The 25,290-nt window shown below is 42.6% G+C and overlaps 1 protein-coding gene across 1 annotated transcript; it reads right to left on the minus strand.

The window, feature by feature from the left end:
- Window positions 1–2,465: 2,465 nt before the first annotated feature.
- On the minus strand, window positions 2,466–7,942 carry BTN1A1 (butyrophilin subfamily 1 member A1). Its single transcript, XM_046641308.1, has 7 exons — window positions 7,876–7,942; window positions 7,275–7,622; window positions 5,180–5,461; window positions 4,190–4,339; window positions 3,679–3,699; window positions 3,558–3,584; window positions 2,466–3,139 (listed from the first exon to the last, which is right to left on the minus strand). Exons 1-7 carry the CDS (start codon window positions 7,940–7,942, stop codon window positions 2,466–2,468), a joined length of 1,569 nt encoding a protein of 522 aa, XP_046497264.1.
- Window positions 7,943–25,290: the final 17,348 nt, after the last annotated feature.

The raw sequence follows: 25,290 nt of genomic DNA on the forward strand, positions 1-25,290 counted from the left end.
GTCAATGTTGACAGTCGCTTCTCACTCATTACGTTTTCTTCCCTACCCCTTCCCAAATGAAAACCTCTGTAATCTCCTGATTTATAAACCTGTATGCAGATTTATTTTTAAATAATCTAGTAACACACCATGGAAATGTGATTATGTAGACATTGTTATGTAGATCTTGAACCCCAAGTCAGTAGAAAGATACTAAAACCAAAACCTAAATGGCAGTGGGGCCTGGGAGCTGACGATGACAAAAGGTGTGTAATGAAGTGTTGTTGTCATTGTCGTATTTTGCTTAAAGTATAGTGAATTTGATGATACTAGACCTGTGTGGTGTTCAGAATTTCTACCTAAGAGAGAATGTTTGGCTTTAATTTGTCATGCTCTTCTGTGAGGGTAGCAGGTAGACTGAAAATTTAGGAAAGCTGGTTTTCACTTAATTATGAGAAATATAATGTGGTGTAATAATGGGAATAATATGATAGCGTGAACATAATTTGGAATTTGTTGTTTGATAAGTAATAGGTCTGATTTTGATGATTTCTCAGCAGGAGGCATAAAAAGAGGTAATTTTCCCACCATTTGGTGGACCTTTAGAGACGTACATTCTGTCTTTTTGGCAGCAGAGCTGTTCAAATTGCATTAAAATCAGACCCTCTGTGAGGGGGACAATTCCTGATTCTCACTTGGGGCAACATAGGGAAAGGGGGCATCTCACTGAACTACGAGGGCCTTCGAGTAGGAATCCATAGGGCCTCCCCTGTGGAACAGTGGTTTCCAAAGATCACCCAAGCTTTTTTTTTTTTTTTTTTTAATTAGGAAGCATTACCATCAAAAATTTCTCAAATATTTCCTCCTCCTAGAAAAGTACTGTTAAAATTTGAAGAGGCTGCTTCACTCACTACACCAGGAGTCAATCACCTTTTCAGTAGGAGAAGGGAAGTCACCACCCAAACAGAGGCTGAGGGTAGGTAGCCAGTAGCACTATAGCCTTTTTGTAGGCAGCTGAACCCTCGTGGGACAACAGCCCCATGTGCCTGCTTGTCCTGGTGAGCCCACTGTCATCAGGCCTGGGGACGGGTGTTAGATAAATAGAACCACACTGCTTTGGCCAGCTGCATTCCCATGAAGATTTCTTTCCTCTGTTTTTGTTTCAGTTTCACTTGTTGGGATAAAGAAAGGAAGGTGCTGATGCAGCTTTCAGCAATCAGACAGACTTGTTTATTAAGTTAAGACCATGGGTGACATCTACCCTAGAAACTGGAAAAATACAAAGGGAAATGGAAGGCGTGAGCCTGGATAAATTTGCAGTCCATTGGCAAGACAAGCCACATGTATACAGGAAAATGCAAATACAAACAGGTGAATACAAACAGGTGCAATCCATTCAGCTGCACTGAGCACAATGACACAGCATTCAGGGAACTCTGGGGAGAGCAGCATGTAGGAAAGTTGGGTGGGGAGAGACTGAATGGTGGCATGGTGTGGAAATGGATGGCAGTTGAAGCTAATTGAAGGTGGATTTGAGGGGTTTAAACTGGACATTGGGATGAGGAGTGAGGGGGCATGAGGCTGAGACGGTGGCTGATAAAGTGGTGATATCCCTGAAGGATGATTCGTGGAAATGCCTCTCAAATGGAGAGATTGTAGATCGAAAGGAAGAAAAGAATTGGAAACTTGTGGAGTCCACAAAGTGAGGTTGGAATGACCCCCAAGCAAGGGAGAAACAGGAGGGTGCAGAGAGGGAAACAGGGCCTGAGGCATGGCTGAGCACACAAACTTTGAATTTTGTCTAAAATTCTCTCCTTGATCACATCTCTGTCTGACCCCCTAGCCCTGCTTCTTTCAGCTCTTCTCTACTCCCCCTTACCAACTGCTCAGATCCCACAGAAGTAGGGCCCATGTCTTCTACCCTGTATGATAGGACCTTGAAAATTTGAGATACAGACCCCAAAACTCCAGGGGCAAGCCAGATATCCATCACTGGCCTGGGTTCACCTCACTTTCCTCCATCATGATGTCCCCGAAGTTCTTTTATGGGGTTTCAGCCTCAGATCTTCCCTTTCCAGAACTCTTTGGGTTTTCTGCTTGCCTAAAACCCCTTCCTTTACATACTCCTATTCTGGGCATCAAGAACTGTTTCTGTGACAACTCCATGCCACCCTAACCCCATCTTCATCCCTGAGCTGTTCTTTGAGTTTGCTTCAAGTCCATTGCTATAAGATTTGGCCTCAAGAGATAGGAGAACACTAGAAGCAGTTTAAATCACCTTCCTGCCTCCTGAACATTGGTACAGAAACAGATTAGGAAAGTCCTACATGCCACACTCTCTACAGCAGCAATACAACCTTCCCAAGACTAATTAATCCCTACCCAACAGGAAGAAACAGCGGCTGCGGGAAGCCAGCAGCTGAAGCCTGAGGGGGTGATGGAGGAGAGGGTTTGAGCAAAGGAAAACAGTTAAATTGACATATTCCTTAAGGTGCCCCCTGGTTGGTCTGGGTAGGGATTAGTTTAGAATGGAGGGTGTCTGTATCCCCAGAGGCAGAGTCCTCCCCCATGGGGGACAGTGGGATCTCCTTAGAAAGGTCCTTGCCATTAGCAACTACTAGGACTTCCTCAGGCCCATCAGTGATTGGGCAGATGGTCAGGGGCTTTTTACCACAGGACCACAGGCAGAAGAAGGGCCGGAGGGGACCAGAGAAAGAGGTGTTGGGAAAAGTATAGATATGGGATCCATCAGTCATGTTGTAGAAGGAGATGTCTCCTGACTCATAGTCCAGGAAAATCCCAACCCGGCGAGGGGGTCCTGCCAATGGGAGAGGGGTCCGGAGTGGGGTGAGAGCCCAGTACCCATTTCCGTACAACTCCACAGCCCAGAACCCATTCTCTGGAGTCATGGGGTCAAATCCTTTTTTCATCACATTCTCCCTACACACCCCAATTGCCCAGTCAGTCCTGTCTCCCACTTCCACCTCCCAGTAATGTCTCCCTGAGGTGAAGGCCTCACGACCCAATACACAAGGCCAGGAGTCAAATCTCTCTGGTTTCTCAGGCAGTTTCTGACGGGCATCTTCTAGTCGGACAGATTTTGAGTCCTCATACAGAAAGAGGTGAGGGTGGGCGGTGTCTGGATCCAGAGTCACATCAACTAGAGACAGAGAGAGAGCGAGTCTGAGTATCAGTGAATGGTAGAGGTTACAAGAACCATAACTTCTTCTCCAAAGAAATAGAGCACTGTTCTAGGTGTTGACAGGTTCATCAGGAGGAGAGCTGTTTGGCCTGCTCAGCTGTTTCTATTCCCCTCGTCCATCCATAGCCACAGGGTGATGTATGTGCTGACTGTCCCCAGTGCCTAATGGGACCCTGTCAGAGGGGGCTTGTCTCTAGCCATCTTCCAACAGCCCTCGATGTGCCTCAAGGAAAATGTTGAGGCCATTTTCCATCATCTTTCCTCTCTCTATGCTCATCACTAAAATGTGTTAGTGTTTTTATTTTCAAGTATTGTAGGACTTTGTATCCCTAGGGGCTAGAGCCTCAGAGCCCTTGAGAAGTTCAGAGCCACTGACCTGCATGCAATGTAGCCTTTTTCCATTCTGGAATGAAAGAGAGAGAAAGAGTCATTGATAGGTTTTATAAAAGGAGAGAGAAAACCTTGTGGGTGAAATATGACAAAAAGGTAGAACTTACTGAGTTCTTCCAGGAGTTTCTCTGGAAAACAAAAAGAAATACCTTAGTGACCTATTAAAGCGGGCATGAGGGAGGGGACAAAATGGTGTGAGAAACACACAAAGGAGTAATTGTTTAAGTCACGATTACCTGATTACTGAAACACTATCAATAAATGAAGAACAAGGATTACGTCTTTTTTTTCTAAGAAATATACAGGAAGTTTCCACTGACTTGAGATCATATCTTTAATCATTACTGGGAAACCGAGTTAAAAGTGAGGATAGAGTCTGGGGGTCAGAAGTGAGTAAACATCATGGCTAATATCTCAGAATTGGTTTTGACTCCCCCCACACCCCAAACTTCTGTTCTTCTTCACATTGGCTATCAGTGAACTCAGGAGCCTTATAACCCCCTCTGGTTTCAGAATTCTAGAATCAAATATCTTCCCATTGGCAGTCGTCCTAAAGGACTTGGATCCAGCTCTACTCGGAAACACTCCTGCCAAGTAACCTGGGATTCTATGACTTACCTTTAGAACTGAATGTATCCTTCCTCTGTCTGGATCTTTCCTTGTATAGTCTCCAAGTGAAAAATATGGACCCAATTGTGAGAAGTGCTAGGACCATCAAGATGACAGCTACAGCCACCATCCAGGGAGTCAGTCTTGGGAAGAAGGGAACTAAAACAAAATCCCCAAGAAGAACATTTGCTGAGAAACTCTGAGCAAGTCCAGCTCTTCTCCTGATTCAAAAGGGGGTTAGAAGAGAGGATGATCTGGACCGCTCCCATTCCACTCATGGCAAAAACAGTCCCTCCAATGCCACTCTAAGCTTTTCAGAAAAATTTTGATCTTAGGTAGAGAGAGCAGAGAAAGAGAGGAATGAACATGAATAAGAGTCATTTTAGGACAGAACCTGTGAAATAAAGAATATAGTAGGCCAATTCATCTTCTTATGGAAATTCCTCCTTAACTATCAATGCAGGATGGGAACCAAGGGGATAAGGGAGGTAAATAAGGAAGGGGAAATGTCACCTCTGTGTGCAAGAGAAGGGGACTCAATGACCAAAGAATAAGGAAATGTTCCTACCTGAACCAGAGGTAGTGTCTAGGGAACAATGAGAAGATTTGCTTTCCTGACGACCCTGGAAACTTAGACAGAGCTCTAGCATGGGATGAAGAGGAGAGAGGAGGGCAAGGGTAGAAACAGGAGAACTAAGTTAGTCTTCTTGTTTACTCAAGGAGAGATGGCTTTGGATCAGGAAGGCACCCAGGGACAATGCTTCTCTATCTAAGATATATCTCCTAAGATGGAAAATCTGGAATTTCTATGAGATCTAAATAGAGTTTACACCTTTTGTATCTTTACTCTTCTAGTGAAGTTGGTCCCTCAAGTCAGTGGACAGGAGCTTAGGTGGGGAAAGTAGACAACTCTCCCACGAGGTCATGGCTGGCCAGGTGCCCCAGGTGATGTGGCCCTGAAGCTGCATCAAATAGGAATCCAGCATTGGTTTTACCTACCTGCTATGGAAATCTCTCCTTCCTTCTCCTGGCCAAGAAGGAGGTTCTGGATACAGCAGGACACATTCTTCATGGAGGTGTCCCTGATGACCACTGAAGCTGTCACAGTGAACAAGCCTTCTTCATCAGGATTCCTGGCCTCTGACATGGATGGAAACTTTTCTCCCTTGGGAGTTCTCCATTGCACCTGGGGCTCTGGGTACCATCCCACTGAGGTGCACTGCAGCCAGATCTCTCCACTTTCTTGAACTTCCATATGGATATGAGGATCAGAGCCCAGAGCTATGGAGAGAGAAACTGGCCTTACTCTTTTAGTGGACACCCTTCTGGGAATTTTATAAATATAGGGCCACATAGTTTGAGAAAGAGAAGCATGAGGGGACTAGGAATGAGAGGAACTCATCTCCATATTTCATTATACAAGGAAACTGAGATATTAATAAGAAGAATTTCATACACCTTATCATAGAGCAATGCCATATTGAGATTTAGTGTACAAAATGTGAGCAGGAGTTTGCTGGGCAGACATGGGGGTGCTTGTCCAGTCAACAGGAACAGGAAGACCAATGGTTGTGATGTGCATTAGTGGTCTAGGCTGGGAGCTCCAGAGACGGGAGAGACCTCTGTGGTTGGAAGTAATACAAGAAGGCTTTAGGGAGGAGGAGAACTAAGATTGGGTATTTAAATATGAAAAGAAAAGGCGTATCCTTGAGGAGAAGGGGGGTTGGAGGTTCTTTGCACTGAGATCATGGCTGACAATTTAAATTTCCTCTATCTGTGATACTGAGTCAGGAATTTTCTTAAATGATTTCAACCTCTTCTTCCCTCACACAATTATGTCTTAACATAAATCAACATAAAGCTGCTTTTCCTGTCTGTTTAGCCTAACTAATTTCTTACAGTTTTACAATGTATAGAAAAACACCAATCTGCAGAGAAGAGTCCTTAAACACGTATCCACAGCTATCGATTTAAATCCATATTCCACGTTTGTGTGTGTATGTCAGAATGCGTATTCTTTTCATTAAAAGGGCTCCCACTTTCAGCAGATTCTCAAAGATGTCTATCACTCATAAGAGGTAATAATGACAGTTTTATGCTATCAAATCTCTAGGGTTTTATAATCAACGTTTAAGATACTTCCCTAAAAAAGGAAATATGAATTATGCATGATGCTGTCACAGGGGGCACTGGGTTGTGAGGCAGTGACCCAGATTTCTCCCAAATATTTTTCAAACTTTATCTTTTTTTGAATGTATACACTAAAGGCAATATATTTGTATATTAAATATTTTAGAGAGTCTGAGGTACAGTAATAATATCTTACAAGTATATAATGTCTTTAGAAGTGACAAAACACTTTCTCATATATTGTCTAATTTTATTTCATTCTTGCAAGATCTTGTTTGACAGATGCTGCTCTGGTATTACAGCAGGAAACATGGCTCAGAAAGAGATTCGCTTGACGGCATTCACTAGTAAGTGGGAAAGTCAGACCTCCATGCATACGTTCCTCCTGAATGCTTATCATTTTCCTTATTCTTTCACCCTGAATTTGGGCTTGGAGCAAAAACAAAAACAAAAACAAAACCTTTTCTAGGTGGATCAAGGATGTTAACAAGCAGCCATGTTCTATGATCTTAGGAAATCAGTCCTTGGGTACTAATCCATAAACCAGCCTTGAAGTATGTGGAGATGCTCAACACAGCCCTACTGTAATGGTGAAAAACACACACAATTTAAGTGTTCAATTCTGAGACTTGATCAAGTAAATTATGGTGCACTAATAGAAAAGAATGGCATAAAGCCATTACAGCTTATATTTACCTAACTAATAACATGAGGAAATGCTTATCCTATAATTGAGAGGTAGGGGAAGGACATAAATGAAATAAACTTCTACAAGAAAGATAATTCGCTGCTCAACTCTCAACTCAAACCTCCTTCCTACTCATCTCCCACTCTAGGCCTGCCAACCACTTCCAATCTAAAAGAGATTTGGGGGATGAATCTGATGGTTTCCAAAGTAACATATCCATAGGAAAAATTGTATCGCACAGCAATCACCAGAGAAAGTCAAAACTAGTCTACTCACCAGCCACCTTCAGTTGCACAATTGCCTCCTCAAAGCTATCTTCCTGCCTGAAAAAGCATCGGTACTCCCCATCATCAGAGGCCTTGACCCCGTGTATCTTCACAGCAACGCGCCCCGCTGTGACGTTGGTCTTCACCAGCGTGGCTCTCCCCCGGTACTCAGCCATCTGCTCTCCCTCCTGCTCCCGCCCTTCCCGGTGCACGAACACTGCGGGCGAGACTTTCTTCCGAAACCACCGCAGCTCCATGTGCTCGGCACTCACATTTGGAGAGAGATGACAGGGCAGCTCAGCATCTTCCCCAACTATGGCCAAGATGGGCTCCGGAGGTCCAATCACATCGAAGTGAGCTGCCGAAAAGCCGGGAGGGTCAGACAGGATGTGGAGAAGGGAGTTGAGGACTGACATAGACCAGGCTCGCGCCAATGGGCAGAGTTCTCCCACTATTTCACTTATTCCTAGAACAGCCTGAAGGAGTCCATCTGGACCCCAGCGGAGGTCGCCACTGAGAACCAAATGCGATTGTTTACACTTACTGAGAAATTTCAACCTCGGAGCCCTAAGAGAGAGAGACAGAGAGAGAGACAGAGAGGGGAGACCTACCTGAATCCAGCGTGGGCAGCCAGAGGAAAATGAGGGTGATGAGGCAGGAGTTTGGGAAACCTGCCATCTTCAACCTTTCTGGGGCAGCAGGGCACTGGTGTCCTGAAGTCCGTCAGGAGCTTCAACCTAGGAGATGAATGGATACTAGATAACTATGGGTTCTCTAGACATTGTCTCCCCAGTCCTCCCAACAGCTCTTTCCATCTTGAGTTCTCTAGTCATTTGCACCTGGAACCTTCTCTCCGTCTCCTCCCCAGTAAAGAGTTTCAGTCCCTGCTGCCATCAGCATCCCCCACCCCCACCCTAAGTTTGGTTAAGCATGTATAAAACAACAAAATGGGCCCGTAAATCCCCAAAGAGATTTAGGAAAAGGGAGTTGTGAGGCATAGTATCCATTAATAGTTGCATATAAATGTACAGATCTTGGAACCACCACCCTGAAAAAACTCTTCTTTCAAACACAGTGATTTCGTATTTGCTTTTAGCAATGATAACAAAGATAAAGCAATGGAGGTAGAGACAGAGACCAGAGGAATAAACTGGGGGAAAAAAGAGGAAAAGGTGGGAGGAGATAGGACAAGAAAGGGGAGCTGAATAGAGTTAAAAGGCTTGAAGAGTAGAAAGCCTGGGATTAGGGAGGAAGGAGCCAGAGGGAGAGAAGATGCCCTCCTGGCTGATGGCTCTCTCAGGGGACCGAGAGTAATCCCAGATACTGACCTCTGATTTTGGAGGAAAAGACACCAATGAGCCACTGCTACCAAGTGAGAAAGCTGGTTGTGGCCCCAGGGGCCAGAGTTAAAGGCCAGCAGGAGAAGGAAGGGGAAGTGCTCTCAGGAAAGCCTGCCCCCAGGTCCCTGATGTGCTCACTTTGGGAAAAAAAGAGTTTTCTAGAGAGGTAAAAGGTCTGTGTATTTGTGGTCTTCACCTCTGAGATCAGGATATACATTAATGAGCTGGACTAAATAAAAGGGCCTAGAGTGAATAAGGAAGAGCATCAATAAAACGCTGAAATGAGATGTAAGGCCTTGGGCTAGTCAATTCACAGCTCAGAGCCTCAGTTCTTTTATCTCTAAATGGGAACATAGTTAATAATACCTTCTTTGAAGAAGTGTTGGGAGGACTAAATGAGATTCAGCACGTAAAGTGTTTAACATATCGTAGGGACTTGGAAGTTGTTATTCTATTATTGTTTACATGGGTTGAAAAACTAAAGGTAGGGTGGGAATGCATGTGTGTGATTCAATTTTCAGGGCCCCAAAGTTGCCTTCCTGCCAAAGCTACCTTCTTGAAAGCAATTCGTGAAACCTGCAATTCCTTTTTTAGGGTTAAACTTCTTATTGTTATGGAAAAGCGAAAAACTAAGGAAAAATATTTTTTCAAAGTAGAAATCATTCGTAATGTCACCAACTAATGAAATCCTCTATTTACATTTTGACAGAATTGATGAGGCTTTTGCATAATTAGAAACATAGTTAATAGCTACATAATACACTGCAGGTGCCTACATTCCCAAGATTGTGAGACATCTCGGGTTTTTTGCCTATTATAAAGAGCGTATTTTATACATAAGTCTTTGTCTACATCTTTGATAACTTCCTGATAAGCTTTCTGATAAATTTCCAGAAATACAGTCCCCAGGTTAAAGGGTGTGAGCATATTTGCCAAGGTTCCTTCTTAATATGTTAAGTAACCCTATCACACTGTCAGCAGAAACCTCCTTCTCACCTTATTCTTGCCAGCATTGAGGGTTATTCTTCTTCATCATCACTAATGGGATGGGTGAAATTGATCAAATTATTATTTTACTATGCATTTATATGATGGTGAGGACGATCATTTTTCATATTAACGATTTACTATATCCTGGAAGTGAGCTTTTCAGGCCAATTGCCCATTTTTTCTCCTAGACAGATTCTGATGTTGTTTCTTATCGACCTGGATGAAACTTTTATTTATTTTTATTTTTATTTTTTTGAGGAAGATTAGCCCTGAGCTAACATCTGCCACCAATCCTCCTCTCTTTTTTTGCTGAGGAAGACTGGCCCTGAGCTAACATCCATCCCCATCTTCCTCCACTTTATATGTGGGACACCTGCCACAGCATGGCTTGCCGAGCAGTGCCATGTCCGCAGCTGGGATCTGAACTGACAAACCCCAGGCCGCCAAAGAGGAATGTACAAACTTAACCGCTGCGCCGCCGGGTCAGCCCTGGATGAAACTTTTATAAATTAAAGATGTCAACCTTGTATTATATTTGTGGCCAAAATCCTTCACTGCCGCAGTTTGTACTTTGCTTTTTAAGTGGGACTACGATTAATATGAACAAAAGATAATTGCTCCTGCTGACCCACTGGACTGTCAGAAGAATTTTTCCCAAATGCAAATCTGAACCTTTTGCTTAAAGGATCACTTTTTGCTTAAAAATCCCTAAATGTCTCCTTAGCGACTCCAGCACCAAGTTCAGTCACCTTAATCTGGTCAAGAAAATACTGTAGTATCTAGCGGTCTCCCTGCTTCTGTCCCCTCTCAGCTTCTTCTCCCTCCCCTCCAATGGCCTATCCACCTATGAGCAGAATTTGGAAAGAGATGTCATTGTCTCAACCCACAACACGCTTTCAGGCCTCTAGATAGTAGGGCTTGTCTCTCCTCTTCCTACAGCATTCTGCTGCTTCTTATCTGCTTGACAAACTCCTGTCCTTCCTTCCAAAGCTCATTGAAGGGCAACCTCTTCCAGAAGCAAGCAGATGTGACCTCACTTCTAGGCTTCCCCTTCTTTCACTTACGGCACCTCACTGTGAGCCCATGCAAGCACCCTAACCAGAGGGGTTTCAGGAAGGAGCTTCCCAGCACTGCCCCACTCACCTGAGAAACACCTTTGAAGTCTTGGGTCTTATCTACAAATTGAAAGTAAGTTAAAGCATTTTACTTCATTATTTATGATATTTGTTTAAATATGACTTTGGATAGCCTATTCCTCCTCCAAATGAAACCAACTCTCCAGGAGGTAGGCCAGGTTTATCCTGTGCTACGGATAACTTCCTGGTCCCTCTCTGCTGGCACACGCTTGACCCGAGTCCTACTCTGAGAAGCGGATGTGTTTATTTTTGTCTATTGTTTCCAAGTCTATCTTCCTCTCTTAAACTGAGTTCTTTGAGTTTGTACTCTGACTTCTTGTCAGCATATAGACGGAAATAGAATTTGCAACTTAAATCAAACCAACTGGTTGTTGGCCTTCCTAGTTTGAAATGCTCCTGCCTCATTCTCAACTCCCCACTGAGTTTGCCTTCCAAAAATATTGCCTATAATTGGTTTCCTCTCCTCAATCCACTTTGATTAGACTTCTGTCCCCTGCTCTACATTGTCAAAAAAAATTCCATGGGAGATTTTTTTCGGGAAAAAAAGAGCTTTTACTTGTATCCAAGGAAGTTAGACTGAAAAGAAAGGAGCCAGGAAATAGAGAGCAAATGGTATTTAGAACTCATGCTATTATGTGGCAGCCACAGTTTTGATTGCATCACACATGAGTCATTTCGACAGAAACCAAAGGCAGGATCTCCGAATTTTCCAGGCCCAGTCAGGGAGCAGAGATTCTAGATGCCCTGCCTCTCATGGCTCCCATTGTTTGTGAATCGCCTTTGTGATGTGGGGCTGCTAATGAGAAAGTTCCTGCTATTCCCAGGCCCACTGGAGAATAGAAACACGAAGTTTTCCTCTTAGACACGAAAATCATTTGGGCTGAGGAATGTGATGTGCTCCATATGAGAGCAAATCTAATGGCAAAATGTCAGGGCTTCCCCCGACTGCGCTTTTTCACCACACATGGTTCAAATTTCTGAATATTGTAGACAAGTCAAATCCAATGGCTACTCTCAACCTCATTTTGCTTGACCTTCATCAGCATGTTACTGAGGCAACCACTCACTCCTTTTCTCTCTAAAATTAGTTTTTAATCTGTCAAAGCAATGTGTACAAAGAGTTTTTTAAAATCCAAATAGTATAAAGAGTTTTCCTAAAAACTGCAGTCCCACTTCCATCCTATCATTCCCCAGAAACAGCCTCTTCAAATGCTCTATTGTTTTATCTGGTATTTATCTAGATATTTCTCAAGACAATAATGTATTTATGTTGCTATTTCTTGATATATTCATTTTTAAATATTGCTTTTCAATGCCCTATCAATTAAATCAATGATAGTTAATTTTATATGTCAACTTGACTGGGTGTGTCTGTAAGGATGTTTCTGGAAGAGATTACCATTTGAATGGTAGACTGAGTAAAAAAGATTGGCCTCACCAATCTGGGTGGGCATCATCCAATCACTGAGGGCCTGAATAGAACAAAAAGTCAGAGGAAGGGCAAATTTGTTCTCTGCTTGAGCTGGAATATCCCTCTTCTCCTGCCTTCAGAATTGGTGCTCTTTGTTCTCAGGCCTTTGAGTTTGGACTGGACCTACACCACCAGTTTTCCTGGACCTCCAACTTGTAGAGTGCATGGGACTTCTCTGCCTCCATAATCACATGAGCCAATCTGTCGTAATAAATGTCTTTCTGTTTATATCCTATTTGTATATATCTGTTTATATGTATAAATCTGTTTATCTGAAGATCCCGGACTAATACAGTTCTTTTATATCATCAATAGAAATATATCACTTTTAGGGGCCGGTCCATGGCTGAGTGGTTAAGTTCGCACGCTGCGCTCTGGCGGCCCAGGGTTTCGCTGATTTGGATCCTGGGCATGGACACGGCACTGCTCATCAGGCCATGCTGAGGTGGTGTCCCACATAGTGCAACTAGAGGAACTTAGAACTAGAATATACAACTATGTACTGGGGGGCTTTGGGGAGAAGAAGAAGAAAAAGAAGATTGGCAACAGACGTTAGCTCAGGTGTCAATCTTAAAAAAAAAAGACATATGACTTTTGTTCAATGTTTCCAATACAATGGTTATGTAACTATAATTTTATAGAACCAAGTTTCATATATGACTGCATTTATTTTTCTGTTCAATTTCTTGTGTTTTTCAGGGGTGGGGAAGGAGAGAGTTGAATGGTTCATCTAATTAACTTTGTTTAGTTTTCTGTGTTGCCACTACAAATTTTTCCCAGCTCTCTAACAGCCTCTAAGTACAGTTTCCATGCCCAAACATAGCAGATAATTTATTACTGCTATTACATCTCCTCCCCACCCCCATCCCTTCCAGAGCAGCACTCCTCTAACTTAAGTGAGAATTTGCTTTACCAGAGGGTCTTACTAAAAATCAGATTCTGATTTAGTAGGTTTCGAGTGGGACCAGAATTCTCCCTGCTAGCTGCTCCTTGTCCACAGGTGCTTTATCCTGATCCTTATTCAGGAGGTGCAGGTAAAGAAACAGCTGCTAGTTTTATGTGAGTTGTGAAGATGCCCTTGAGGAGTGGCTCTGGCCCAGGGTCTTGGACTTGGTACTTTTGCATGTGGCTAAATCAAGCTAAAACAAAGGACTGGGGTGAATGGGCATCATGTGTAGTACTGTAGTTTGTGGCTTGCTAGTGAGGTATGTGGTCAACTGCTCTTTCCTGGGGCACACATTGTTGGCATGCTGGTAATAATCAGATATGACCTAATGAAATGTTGACATTATAATACTGATGTAATTTCCCTATTTACTCAGCCTGTGGTAAGTTTATGTGCATTTTAGCACAACAGAGTTTGCATATGGGAAGGGTGGGTAGAAAGGAAGCAAAGAGGCCTGGAGAAGATGGTGATGGATTGCTGTGTAGAAGAAGGGCTAGTGGAGGTGAGGGAGGTAAATGCCTCCCAGGGAGCAAGAGGCTGAGGTCTGGTTGAATCATATTCCTGGAAATGCTTTTGAAATGCAGAGTTCCTAGAACAAAGAAGAGGGACAGACAGGGAACTTATGGGCGCCAATAAAGTGAGGTTGGATTGGCAAGGGAGTAAAAGGAGGATTCAGGAAATGGAAAAGGGTTGAGTGGACCATTCTGAGTTCTTCCCAGAATCTACCCCATGGCAGCCTCTCTCCCTTTTACCTGGTGGGCAGACCCCTCCAAAGCAGCACTACATGCACCCTCTGGAGCACAAGCTAGGGAAAACATGAAAATACAGAATTTAGAAATTTTGGGAGCAGGCCATGAATTCATTGGTCTGGCTTCACCTTGTTTTCCTCTTATTGCAGCTGTCACTCTGTTCCCTTATCAGACCTCGTCTTAGTTTGAGTTCCCCCCAAAGCAGATCCTAAGACACAGATTTGGATGCAAGTACTTCATTTGGGAGGTGATCACAGAAAATACTGTGGGGGAAGTAATTAGATGAGATAGGCAAGAGCCAATAAAGGGTGTGATAGTATAATTATCCCTCAGTATCTGCCTAGATTGGTACCAGGACCCCAGAGGATAACAAAATCTGCAGATGCTCAAGTCCCTCATATAAAATGGTGTAGTATTTGCATATAATTTACATACATCTTACTGCTTTCTTTAAATCATCTGTAGATCGCTTATAATAGCCAATGCAATGTAAATTCTGTGTAAATAGCTGTTAAAGTGTATTGTTTAGGGAATAATGACAAGAATAAAGTCTTTACATGTTCACTAAAGAGGCAACAATCATAGGCCTTTAGATCTGCAGTTAGTTGAACCATGCAAACCATGGATCCCACTGAGTTACCATTGTGGGTGCCTGGGACTCAATCTTGCTGGGGACTTTCTGACACATTTTGTGGAACTGGACACTACTCAGTTCAGAATTGTCACTGAAGGATGAGAAAACAGAAGGATTTATCCACAATCCAGCTCCTCATTGGGTGAGGATCTTCTAGGGTGAATATCAACAGAAGGTGTATGCCGGAGGCCACTAAGAGAGAAAGAGAGAGGGAGACAGAGGAAGGAAGAGAAGGGGAGGGGAGAGGAGGAAAGACTGAGAGTCAGTGAATGTGAGAGATTCAGAAGGCATCTCTTTTTCTCTAAAGAAATGAGACCCCATGCTAGGAAGTGTCAGGTATCCTCAGGAGAAGACCTTTTCAACCTGCTCACTGATCTCCACTCCCAGCCCCTAGCCCCTACCCACCCCACCTGCCCCCCTATACCAACTTTTTCCTAATTATCACCTACAGATTAGTGTGCCTTCAAGTTACTTGGGGAAGGAGAAATGGGTTAGCCAATCTTCTGATCACATTCCAAGAGACCTGTATGTCTCCCAAGGAACGTGTTGAAGAGATTTATGCCCTGTCTTTTCTCTCCATCCTCATCACTAAAATGCTGTCAGAGTGTTTTATTTTTGTGTATCCCAAGGCTTTGAATCCATGGGAGATAGGAGCTTAGAGTCCCAGAGAAATGAAGAGCCACTGACCTGCATACAGTTGTGCTTTTTCCGCTCTACAGTAACAGAGAGGTTTTATAAGAAACGCAAAGCCTTGTTTATAGAACAATGAGGAAAAACCCCAGAGTTCTCCAAGCTCTTTTATGAGTTTCTTTGGAAGATAAACAGCACTAAGCAGTTAAGATTTGAGTTAAAGATTAGGAAGGAGGATGGAATGTGTTCATGAAGCATACAATGAAGTGACTGTTCTCTTGTGTGAATACTTGATTACTGACAAACTATCAATAAACTATGAACAAGGAATCCTTTTTGTTTTAGTTTTTGTTCTTAGAAACCTTCAGGAAGTTCCTTGTGGCTTTGGATACTGAGATTTTGCTGTATCTGGGGAACTGAAAGTCTGGGGCCAAGTTTAGGGTGAATGAGAGTGTGCACTGAGAGGCTGACGGTGGGGTTCTGACTTGCCTATGACCATGCTGAGGGCCAGCAGCCAAAGCCCACCTGCAGTCAAAGCAAGTTAAACACATTGGTACTTGTTACAGCAGCCTAGATTCCACACACCATAGTGGGTTGGGAGGTGGAGTGTGTCTCTGTGAAAGGGTGTGGGAGGAACTTATAGGGTATGGGCTTGTGTTGGGTGTTGTAGGGGAGGTTCGAAGAAGGTTTGGTGTGCTCTGGATGAATGCTGTCAGAAATCAGGGGACTGTGGCATGGTTGGATATTCCAATAACTTTTATTAGGAAGTGGAGGAACAGAGTGTGCTCAGGGTAATCAGTGAAGAAGCAGCAATTACTGCAGTTAGCCGAGAGAGGGGGATGTGTGGTCATTTTTGTGGTTTGCACGGTGTTCTTGGTTTATGGTCTGAACTCTGACAGGACTATAGGTTGGATTTGATTTTGTTTCACTCCATCACAAGCACTGAATAGCCTTGTCTGATGTTGGAGTTCTGTGAAGTTGCTTATTTTAAGTAGAGAACATTCTAGAAGATGTCAGGCCTGATTTTTCTTTCTCAATCAGATCCTACATGTTCCTTCACATCTAAAGATATTTGGGGTTTTACAACCTTTAGAGTCCCTCCGATTTGGAAAAATCTAGAATCATATTTCTAGATTCTAGATTTCCAGATTAGGATGACTTCTGACTGGAAATCATCTTAAAGGGCATGGAATCCAAGCACATTTCTAAGGTTTCAATCCCATAAGGCACAAACACCCTGACAACTTACCAGGAATCAAATTCATCCTTCTTCTGTCTATTACTGCCCTGCCCCCAATTTCATTTCCCAAATAAAAATGTTGCCCAAGTGGGAAGTCTTAGGCATGCTACAACCACTGAGCAGAGAATCAGTCTTAGATGTAAGGAAGTGAAAGCAAAATGCCCCAGTTTGCTGATGAAAGGTAGCAGAATGTGCCACCCCAAAATATGCCACTTTAGCATAAAAATTATTTTGAACTGAAAGCAGTTAAGAAGCAGTGTTTCTTAGTCCAGAGAGGCACCAGAGGAATCTGCAAAGCTCACTCCACTAGTTTCCTCCCATGTGTTTATCTGCTCACAATTTGCTGCTCTTGGAAGCCTAAAACTACTTTCCTTTGTCCTGTCATTTCTCTGCAAATCTATTGTTCCTTGTTGAAGATGCTAAATAAGCTGCAGTTCTAAGCCGCTGCTTTGAGTTATTCTTCATTTAAGATTTCTCCTGCATGATGTGCACCATTAATAAACTATTGTTTTCCTCTTGTCTTTTTGTTAGAGTCCCAGCTGAAAACTTAAGATGGGAAGAAGCAAAGTTTTGCCTCTCTTACAATGGGAGATTCCCAGGAAGTTCAGCTTTCCTCCTGAGTGCCTAGCGGGTTGGGTAGGGGATGACTCTGGCCCCTCGCTGTCTCTGCTGCATCTGTGCCCTATCCCACCCTTCCTTCCCACCGCACAAACAGTGGTTTCAACTCAACCCTGATCTCAGAAAGGTTTTGACTCTTTCTGAGAGAGCGAGAGAGGGAGGGAGGGAGGATAGTATGGGAAAGGACTTGTAAAATAAGAAATAAAATCAAACAATTGGTGTAGGCATTTAAATTGATCCAAACTAATTAATGCAAGCTGGGAAATGAGGGGATGGGGGGAGGTTAGTGGGAATAGGAAGAGGTGGGGAAATAGCACTTTTCCTCTAAAGTCTCAAAATGCGACATGAAATGAGGAAAGGATCCTGCCCTTCATTGGAGATTCTCTTGCTTTCCCTTTCTCTACTTTCTCAAGATTCACATAGAATAAAGAATAAATTGGCTTCCTTGAAGCCTGCTCTCTCCTCTTTTAAACTAGCACTATTGAAATCTTTCCTTCTTTCAAGACTATATATATATATGTATTTGTAATGTCAAGCTTCTTTAGAGGGAGAGTTTTGGAGCAAGGTTAATAACTCTATAAACTCTTCCTGAATAAGCAGACAACTTTGGCCATGAGGTCACTGCTAGGAAGGTGTCCTAAAAGAGGGCTGTGAAGTTGTAAGAACTCAGCATCAGTTTCACAGCTTAGAAGTTATAGAAATTTCTACTGCCTTTTCCTAGCTAAGATGGGGTTCCAGACAGAGCATGAAACACTCCTTGGGAAAAGAAAGGGTGTTTTGCCAATTATCGAAGTTGCTCACTGTAAATAGGACTTCATCAAGATTTCAAGACTGTGATGTGAATGGAAATCTCTCTCCCTTGAGAGTTCTTCACTGTACCCAGGGTTCTGGGTCCCATCAGACTAAGGTGCACTCCAGCCAGATCCATCCATACATTGGAGCTTCTGCCCAGAACTAAGGAGAGACAAGGTGGCCTTACTTGTTTAACAGATTCTCTCTTGGAATCTTAATAAACACGGAGTTACAAAATTTAGAAAAGAAATAACAGAAGCCTGGGTAAACCATGAGTAGGAGAAATTTATTTGCCCATTTTCCAGCAGAGAGCACCTGATGAGAATCTGGGTATCAAAAATGGAATTTTTACACACTTTGTTAGAGAAAGACACAAATGCCATTATGGGATCCAGACCCTGGCACTTCCTCTATAGGAGGACTTATGCTTGAAAAGGCCTTTGAAACGTGGGAGGGAGTTTGATGGGTAGATCTGAGGGATGCTCTTCCAGCCAGTAGGAACAATATGATCAATGGTTTAGTGGTGGATAAGTGGTCTAAATGAGAAGCTCTAGAGATGGGAGGGAGTGCTGTGGATGGAAATATGACTAGAAGACTTTGAGGAGGACATAGAAATTGACTTGGATCTTGAATGATGGTGTGGTAGACTGAGTTAATGACCTCAAGCCTTCACTCCTCCCTAAATCCTCATTCTTGATATGGCCTCATCATGGGCAAAGTATATTTCCCCATGCCTTGAATTTGCATTTGGCCCCATGATAGGCTTAGGCTGATGGCATGTGGGTGAAGATGGCAATGTGCCAGTTCCAAGACCTGTTTAGAGGTGTTGCATGTTTCCACTCACTCTTGAACACCATAAAGAACTGCCGTAAGAAGAACCTGCTCTGCGCAGCCCTCAAGTCCTAGGAGGATAGGAAACAGTGGAACAGTCGCCCCAGCCAACTCATAGACCTTTCATGAGAAGCGGAGCTGTTTAGCCATTGCAGCTTGAAGCAGAAAAGCCCAGCTGAACCCAGGACTAGATCAGCTACATTCAGGTGACACCCAGATGTATGAACAATAATAAATGATTATTTTAATCCAGTAAATTTTGGCGTGATTTGTTACTGAGCAATAACTACCCAACGTAGAAATTGGTGCCTGGAAGTGCAGTGCTACCATATTAAAAAAGAATATGTGGCATTGATTTTGTGATGGGCAGGGGAAGCTAAGGAAACTGAAAAATGACAAGGAAACTGTTATGGATGGCTAGAAGAAATTGTAGCCTGTGTTTTGTGGTCACCAAATATTTGCTCAAATTGTTGCCTGCAGAACTTGAGAGATTTAAAATGAATCTAATGAACTTTTAGATTTAGGCAAAGAGGTTTCCAGGAAAAATGTTGAAAATGTGAGTTGGTTGCTTTTAATTGCATATGAATATGTGCCACAAGAAAGAGATGAGCTCAGAAAAGAACTGGCAGGTTTTAAAGTAGAATTTAGAAGATATATAGAGAGCTCAGAGCTTTCTGGGTTGGAAAATTGTTTCTCAAGTACAGCCTCTCCAGACAGCAACTGATTCTCAAATTAAGGTACAGCCTGGGGGCAAAGATCAAATCCAGGGGCTGTCAAATAATATATGGCTTCAGGCTAAAGATCAAATGAACCCTGTAGCTTTAAGAATGCATGTCAGGGGCCGGCTCCGTGGCCGAGTGGTTAAGTTCCTGCGCTCCTCTGTGGCGGCCCAGGGTTTGGATCCTGGGCACAGACATGGCACCGCTTGGCGGGCTGCGTTGAGGCGGTGTCCCACATTCCACAACTAGAAGGACGTGCAACTAAGATATACAACTGTGTACAGGGGCGGCTTGAGGATATAAAGCAGAAAAAAAAAAAAAAGAAAGATTGGCAACAGTTGTTAGCCCAGGTGCCAATCTTAAAAAAAAAGAATGCATTTCAACTCCTCCAAGAGGAAAATGGTAGTGTACTAGAGAGTTCCTAGGAAGCTTAAGAATGTGGTTCTACAGTAGCTTGATATGCCAAAATACTACAAATAGGATTGAGAGAAAGAGACATTTCTCTAAAATAATGAGGGTATTGCTTTTGACACAGGGTTGAACTAAAATCAAGTATATAGAAAACTCACAAAGCTTCTAAGAAAGCCATATTAACAAAACGATGTCAGCCTGCATTAAGAGACACAAGACTCTTTGCATCTCAAAATTTCTAAAGACATGAAGCAGACTGACAAAGTTACTCAGCCACCAAAATGGGCTCATTCTTCAAAGTCCTTTTCAGAAGCAGCTTAGGATGATGGAAAATGAAGAAACTCCCAGAGAGTGGAGCCAAGAGCTGGAGAGAACAAGGACTGGGGACCATTCCCAGAGATTAGAACCACAGCCTAATAAAGGAGCATTCTCTACCCACAGAGAAGGCAGAATGACAATATCTTCCCAATAGGATGTGGTTTCACAATTGCTATGCAGCAGTGAGTGCTGTGGGCCCCCAATAATTCCCTCTTTCAAATGGGAGTTAATGTGGCAGTTTTGTCCTTATTCCACCTTTACACACTGGGAGTGTGTAGTTGTGTGGGTGGAGGGCTTTTTTGTTCATAAGTCTTTGGCTTTTTTGTTCATGAGTCTTAAGAGGAGCTAGATTCAGACCGTGAGGTACTGGAGTTTAAGAATGATGCTATGATTGGGTGAGATTTTTGTAGATCCTAAGATGGGGAATGAATATATTAATATTTTTTATGTGTGAAGGATATAAATAATTGTGGTCTGGAGGTACATAGTGGCTGATGAATTATGGGCCATCCTTGAAGCCACGTTTGCTATGACCTCCACATGGGTGGGGTGTATGTCTCTACCCCTTGACTTTGGGCTTGGCAGTATAAATTGTCTTGGCCAATGGCATATGGGTGGAAGGGACAGTGTGCCAGTTCCGAGTCTGGGTCTTGAAAGGCCTCATGAATGTCTCTTCTGATCCTCTTCAGCCTCTGCCATCACTATGAGTAGAAGATGTCCTGGATTGCTTGCTGGTTCCAGCAGGATGATACATTCATGATGCAGAGGTGCCCCAGCTGAGCCACAAACTTTCAGTGAGAAGTAGAGGAGCCCCTCTGAGCTCAGTCTGGATTTGTCAAACCATGTCAGCTTTCAGAAGTGGACAAGAATACAGGATTACTCTTTAAAGTCACTGAGTTGGCGTGGTTTACTATGATATGATAGGTGCTTGAAACAGATGAGTAGGAGTTGGGAAAGGAAAAACTGTTTCTTTGCTCTTTTCCCTGAAAGTTCTTAGAAGGAAAAAGAATTACGCTTCCTAAATCTCAGTTTTATAAACTGAAAAATGGAGTTAATCAATCTCAGTTTACAAGTTTTTTTGTGAGAACTCAGTAAGAGTGAATGAAAGTATTTTGTAAACTATTTTTTAAAAGTCATGGAAATTCACTTAAAAATTATTCACTAGAATGAAGTAATGACACATGTACAGGGGAGGAAAATTTATCCTCTACTCTCTTTGTGTCTCTGGCTGGCCCTAAGAATTAAACTGACATAAGACAGATTAACAGGAGAAAAGCATACAGATGTTATTAAATTTTTACATGTACATGGGAGCTTTCAGAAGAGAATGAAGACCTGAAGAAGTGATGAGAGCAGGGAGTTTTCATACCTTTTAGACAAAGAAACAATAAATTTGTAAAGAATTGACAAGACAGGGGTTTAGGCTATGGGTAGTATAGGGTGAAGAAGTAACAAGGTTTGTTTACAGGGCCTGCTGGACTCTAAATTCCCTGCTTCTGGTGATAAGGATGTCCCCCTTTCTCCTGGTACAGGGAAGGTAACTTTCATAGGGGAGATTTATCTTCTGCTCTCAGGGAAAAAAGACAAGAGGAGGGAGGTCAGAGTGACCTTCTTGCTTCTGCAGTTTTCTCGAACTCCTTAGGCTTAAGATATTCAATATGCCAAGCTGCCATATTTTGGGGTAACTTGTCTTGAGCCCCATTATCAGCTTCTAGAGGCTACCTGCATCCCTTGGCTTGTAACACATTTCTCTAACTTCAAGGCCGGTAGCACAGCATCTTCACAGCTTTCTACCTCTGATCTCTGCTCCTGTTGGTATGTCTCCTTCTCTGACTCTGACCCTCCTGTTTCTCACTTATAAAGCATTTGTGATTTCATTGGGTCTATTTGAATAATACAGGATAACATCTCCATCTCAACATCCTTAGCTAGATCACATCTACAAAGTCCTTTTTGCCACATAAGGGAACATATTCATACATTTAAGGGGTTAGGATGTGGACTTTTTAGAGAATTTATTAGCCTGTGTACCAAAGATGCCAAAACTCATGCATGAAAATTTGAGGAGTAACAGGGTATTTACATAGCTTCAAAATGTCTCCCCCACAAGAAACTTACTAATTGCAAAGAGTAAAATAGCAACTTCGTGGTGAAGTGTGGTAGACACCATTTTAACCAAGTGATCAAAGTTACAATGGCAGTAAAGGGACTAAGCGACAGCACATATCTTATTATACCATGCACTGAGAAGAACATCATTTCTGGGGAATTCCTGCCAAAAATGAATAATCTGAATGTAATCATGAGGAAACATCAGATAAACCCAAACTGAGGGACAGCCCATAAAATAAGTGGCCTGTACCCTTCAAAAATGTCAATGTGAAATATAAAGAAAGACTTAGAAGTTCTTTCAGATGAAAGATGACTAAAGCGAAATGATAGCTGAAAGCAATGTATGACCTTGGATATTGTTTTTATGTGAAGGATATTATTGGGACAACTCACAAAATCTGAACAAGGTGTATAGATTAGGTAATCATATAATCACACACTTCCAAATCAGTCCACTTCACTCCACCTCCATTAACATTACCATAAGTCCAAACCTGCATTTCACCTGAACATCTGAAATAGTTTCTGAAGTGATCTCCCTTCTTCTACTCTTGACCTTGTTGATGCAAATAACCAATAGCTGTTCTATAGGTAGGAGAGACAAGGTAAATTTTACTTGAGCCAGGCTGAGGACTATAATCTGGGAAGGCAGTCTCCACAAAGCAAGAAAGCATCCCAGAGAAGCAGGGGAGGCCCCAGGTGGCCTGCTTTCTGCTTCTGTTTGATTCTCAGCACTTAGCTATGAAGCCCCAGATGGCCTGCTTTCTGCTGAAGTCTCCTGCCTGTCCCATTCTCAGTCTTTGCTCTGACTGCGGGGGACTCTTCATGTTCCTTCAACCAGTTAGTTCATTTCTGCTTTGGAGCTCCTGTGCTCACTGTTCCCGCTGCTCAGCACCTCTTCTCCAGCTTCACAGGGATGGTTCTTCCTTCGTCCTCAAGTCTCAGAAAATCCATCATTTCCTCCAGGAGGCCCTCCCTAACTTTGCCAGCTAAAGTAGCCCCCGCCCCACCCATTTCTCTCCATAATATTACCCAGCTTTTTTCTCTCATGGCACCATACATTGCACATGGTTGACACAGTAAAGATGATACATTTGTTGGGAGTGAATGAATAAGTAAAGATATCAATACAAGACTAGGCAAAGGAAGGTAGGGGTCAAGTTTAACACTATTTTAATGCCCCCATAGTGGGTAGCACAGGATTGGGTTCATGTCTAGTTTCAATAAACACTTAAAACATTTGAATTTTGGAATATTTGAAAGGCATCTTTAAGATGAGGCATGATTTATCCAAAAAGTATGAATGAAAACTCTATTTTCCTTGAACAAAAAATATCCTTTTATCATTGTGACAGACTTCAGTATATCACTGTGAAATGGGGTAAGTATATTTGCTGTGAGAATGCAAAGATACAGCATAAGTGAAAGTGTTGTGTAAACTTTAATAAAGCATTATTTTACAGAATCTTGAAACACTGAGAAGCTGTAACTTGCTTAAGATGAATAGAGCCAGTGACAAGCAGCACTTGCTTCCCAACTCACATCTGGTGCTTTTTGTTAAAGCCATGCAAATAATATTATAACAACACACTAAAGATGAAAACCACAGAGGCATATACACAGTAGTAACCCAGTCTTCCATCTTACCAAATCAGCAATTTCAATGTTCCTGATTCTTTTCAGAATGTGTCCATTTGTAACCGCAGTAATAAAAATTTGAACACTTTAAATACTTTTTTTTCAGCCTAGTTTTACAGTTGGGTACTGAATTATGTAAAGTCCAATATACTACGCTTTAAGCCATCTTTTTAGATGCTTGACTCAGTTCCAGAATCCTCTATCCTGGCTCTCAAAATATGTTTTGTAGATTTCTGGGGGGTTCTGTTACACTTTGAAGGAGTCCACAAGGTTAATACTATTTCCATAATCATAATAACAATAATAAATAGTACTGAGACATTATTTCTCGTTTTTGCTCTCATTCTCCCACGTGTGTACAGTGAAGTTTTCTAGAGCCTGCCTGCATGATCTGTGAAACCCAACACTGAATACAGAGGCAGATATAAGGATCTAACCATCTTCAAGCAGGCCAGACATTAGATTTTTGTGTTAAAGAATGCCACACTTCTCAATAACGTTTACTTTGGAAACAATAGTTATTTTTCATAAAACTTTTTTTTTAAAGATTGTCACATGAGCTAACAACTGTTGCCAATCTTTTTTTTGTTTTTTCTGCTTTTTCTCCCCATATCCCCCCCAGTACATAGTTGTATATTTTAGTTGTGGGTCCTTCTAGTTGTGGCATGTGGGATGCTGCCTCAACGTGGCCTGATGAGCGGTGCCATGTCTGCGCCCAGGATCCGAACCAGCGAACCCTGGGCTGCAGAAGCAGAGCGTGTGGACTTAACCACCTGGTCATGGGGCTGGCCCCCAGACATGTTTTTTTAAATTAAGCTATAATTGGTTTATTATTGCCATTTTAATATAAATTAATAAATATATATATTTTTAATTTCTCAGTTTTGATCTGTAATGCCATAAATATTGACAGATATGACCCAAATGAGCAAAAGATCTTTGAGGTCCTCAATAATGTTTAAGTGTCTAAAGGCAGCCTGAGGTCAAAAAGCTGGAAACCATTGCTCTCCCCGCTGAACCTGAGCCTCTAATCCACCTGGTCCAGTATCCACCTGCTCAGCTGGGACCTTAAACCTTAGGCCATACTCGATAACTAGTACTAACTCCTTGTTTACTGTAAGGACACCTGAACCACACCAGATCCAGAGGTGTCCTCATCCTTCATCTTTCTTCATCCCAGCTGTAGGCCTGGAGAGCTTTAATGTGTGGTCTGGAAATCCTGAGGCTGGGTTGGAAATGGACCATCAGCTCTGGGTCTCCATAGCTGTAATAATGGAGCTTAACCATGCCAGCAGTCTTGGCCCCATCACACCTCTCTGGTCCTGCTTCCTCTATCTCTGACCTCCTTTTGTGGTTTCCGCCTCCCTTCTTACATCCTAGTGTATGCTGTTGCCCTCACCCCAAGATCACAGTGTCTGATGTCAACTGGAGTATCAGGCTGAATGTGTCAC

The sequence above is a fragment of the Equus quagga genome, chromosome 15 (genome assembly GCF_021613505.1).
Source record: "Equus quagga isolate Etosha38 chromosome 15, UCLA_HA_Equagga_1.0, whole genome shotgun sequence".
Taxonomy (NCBI): Eukaryota; Metazoa; Chordata; class Mammalia; order Perissodactyla; family Equidae; genus Equus; species Equus quagga.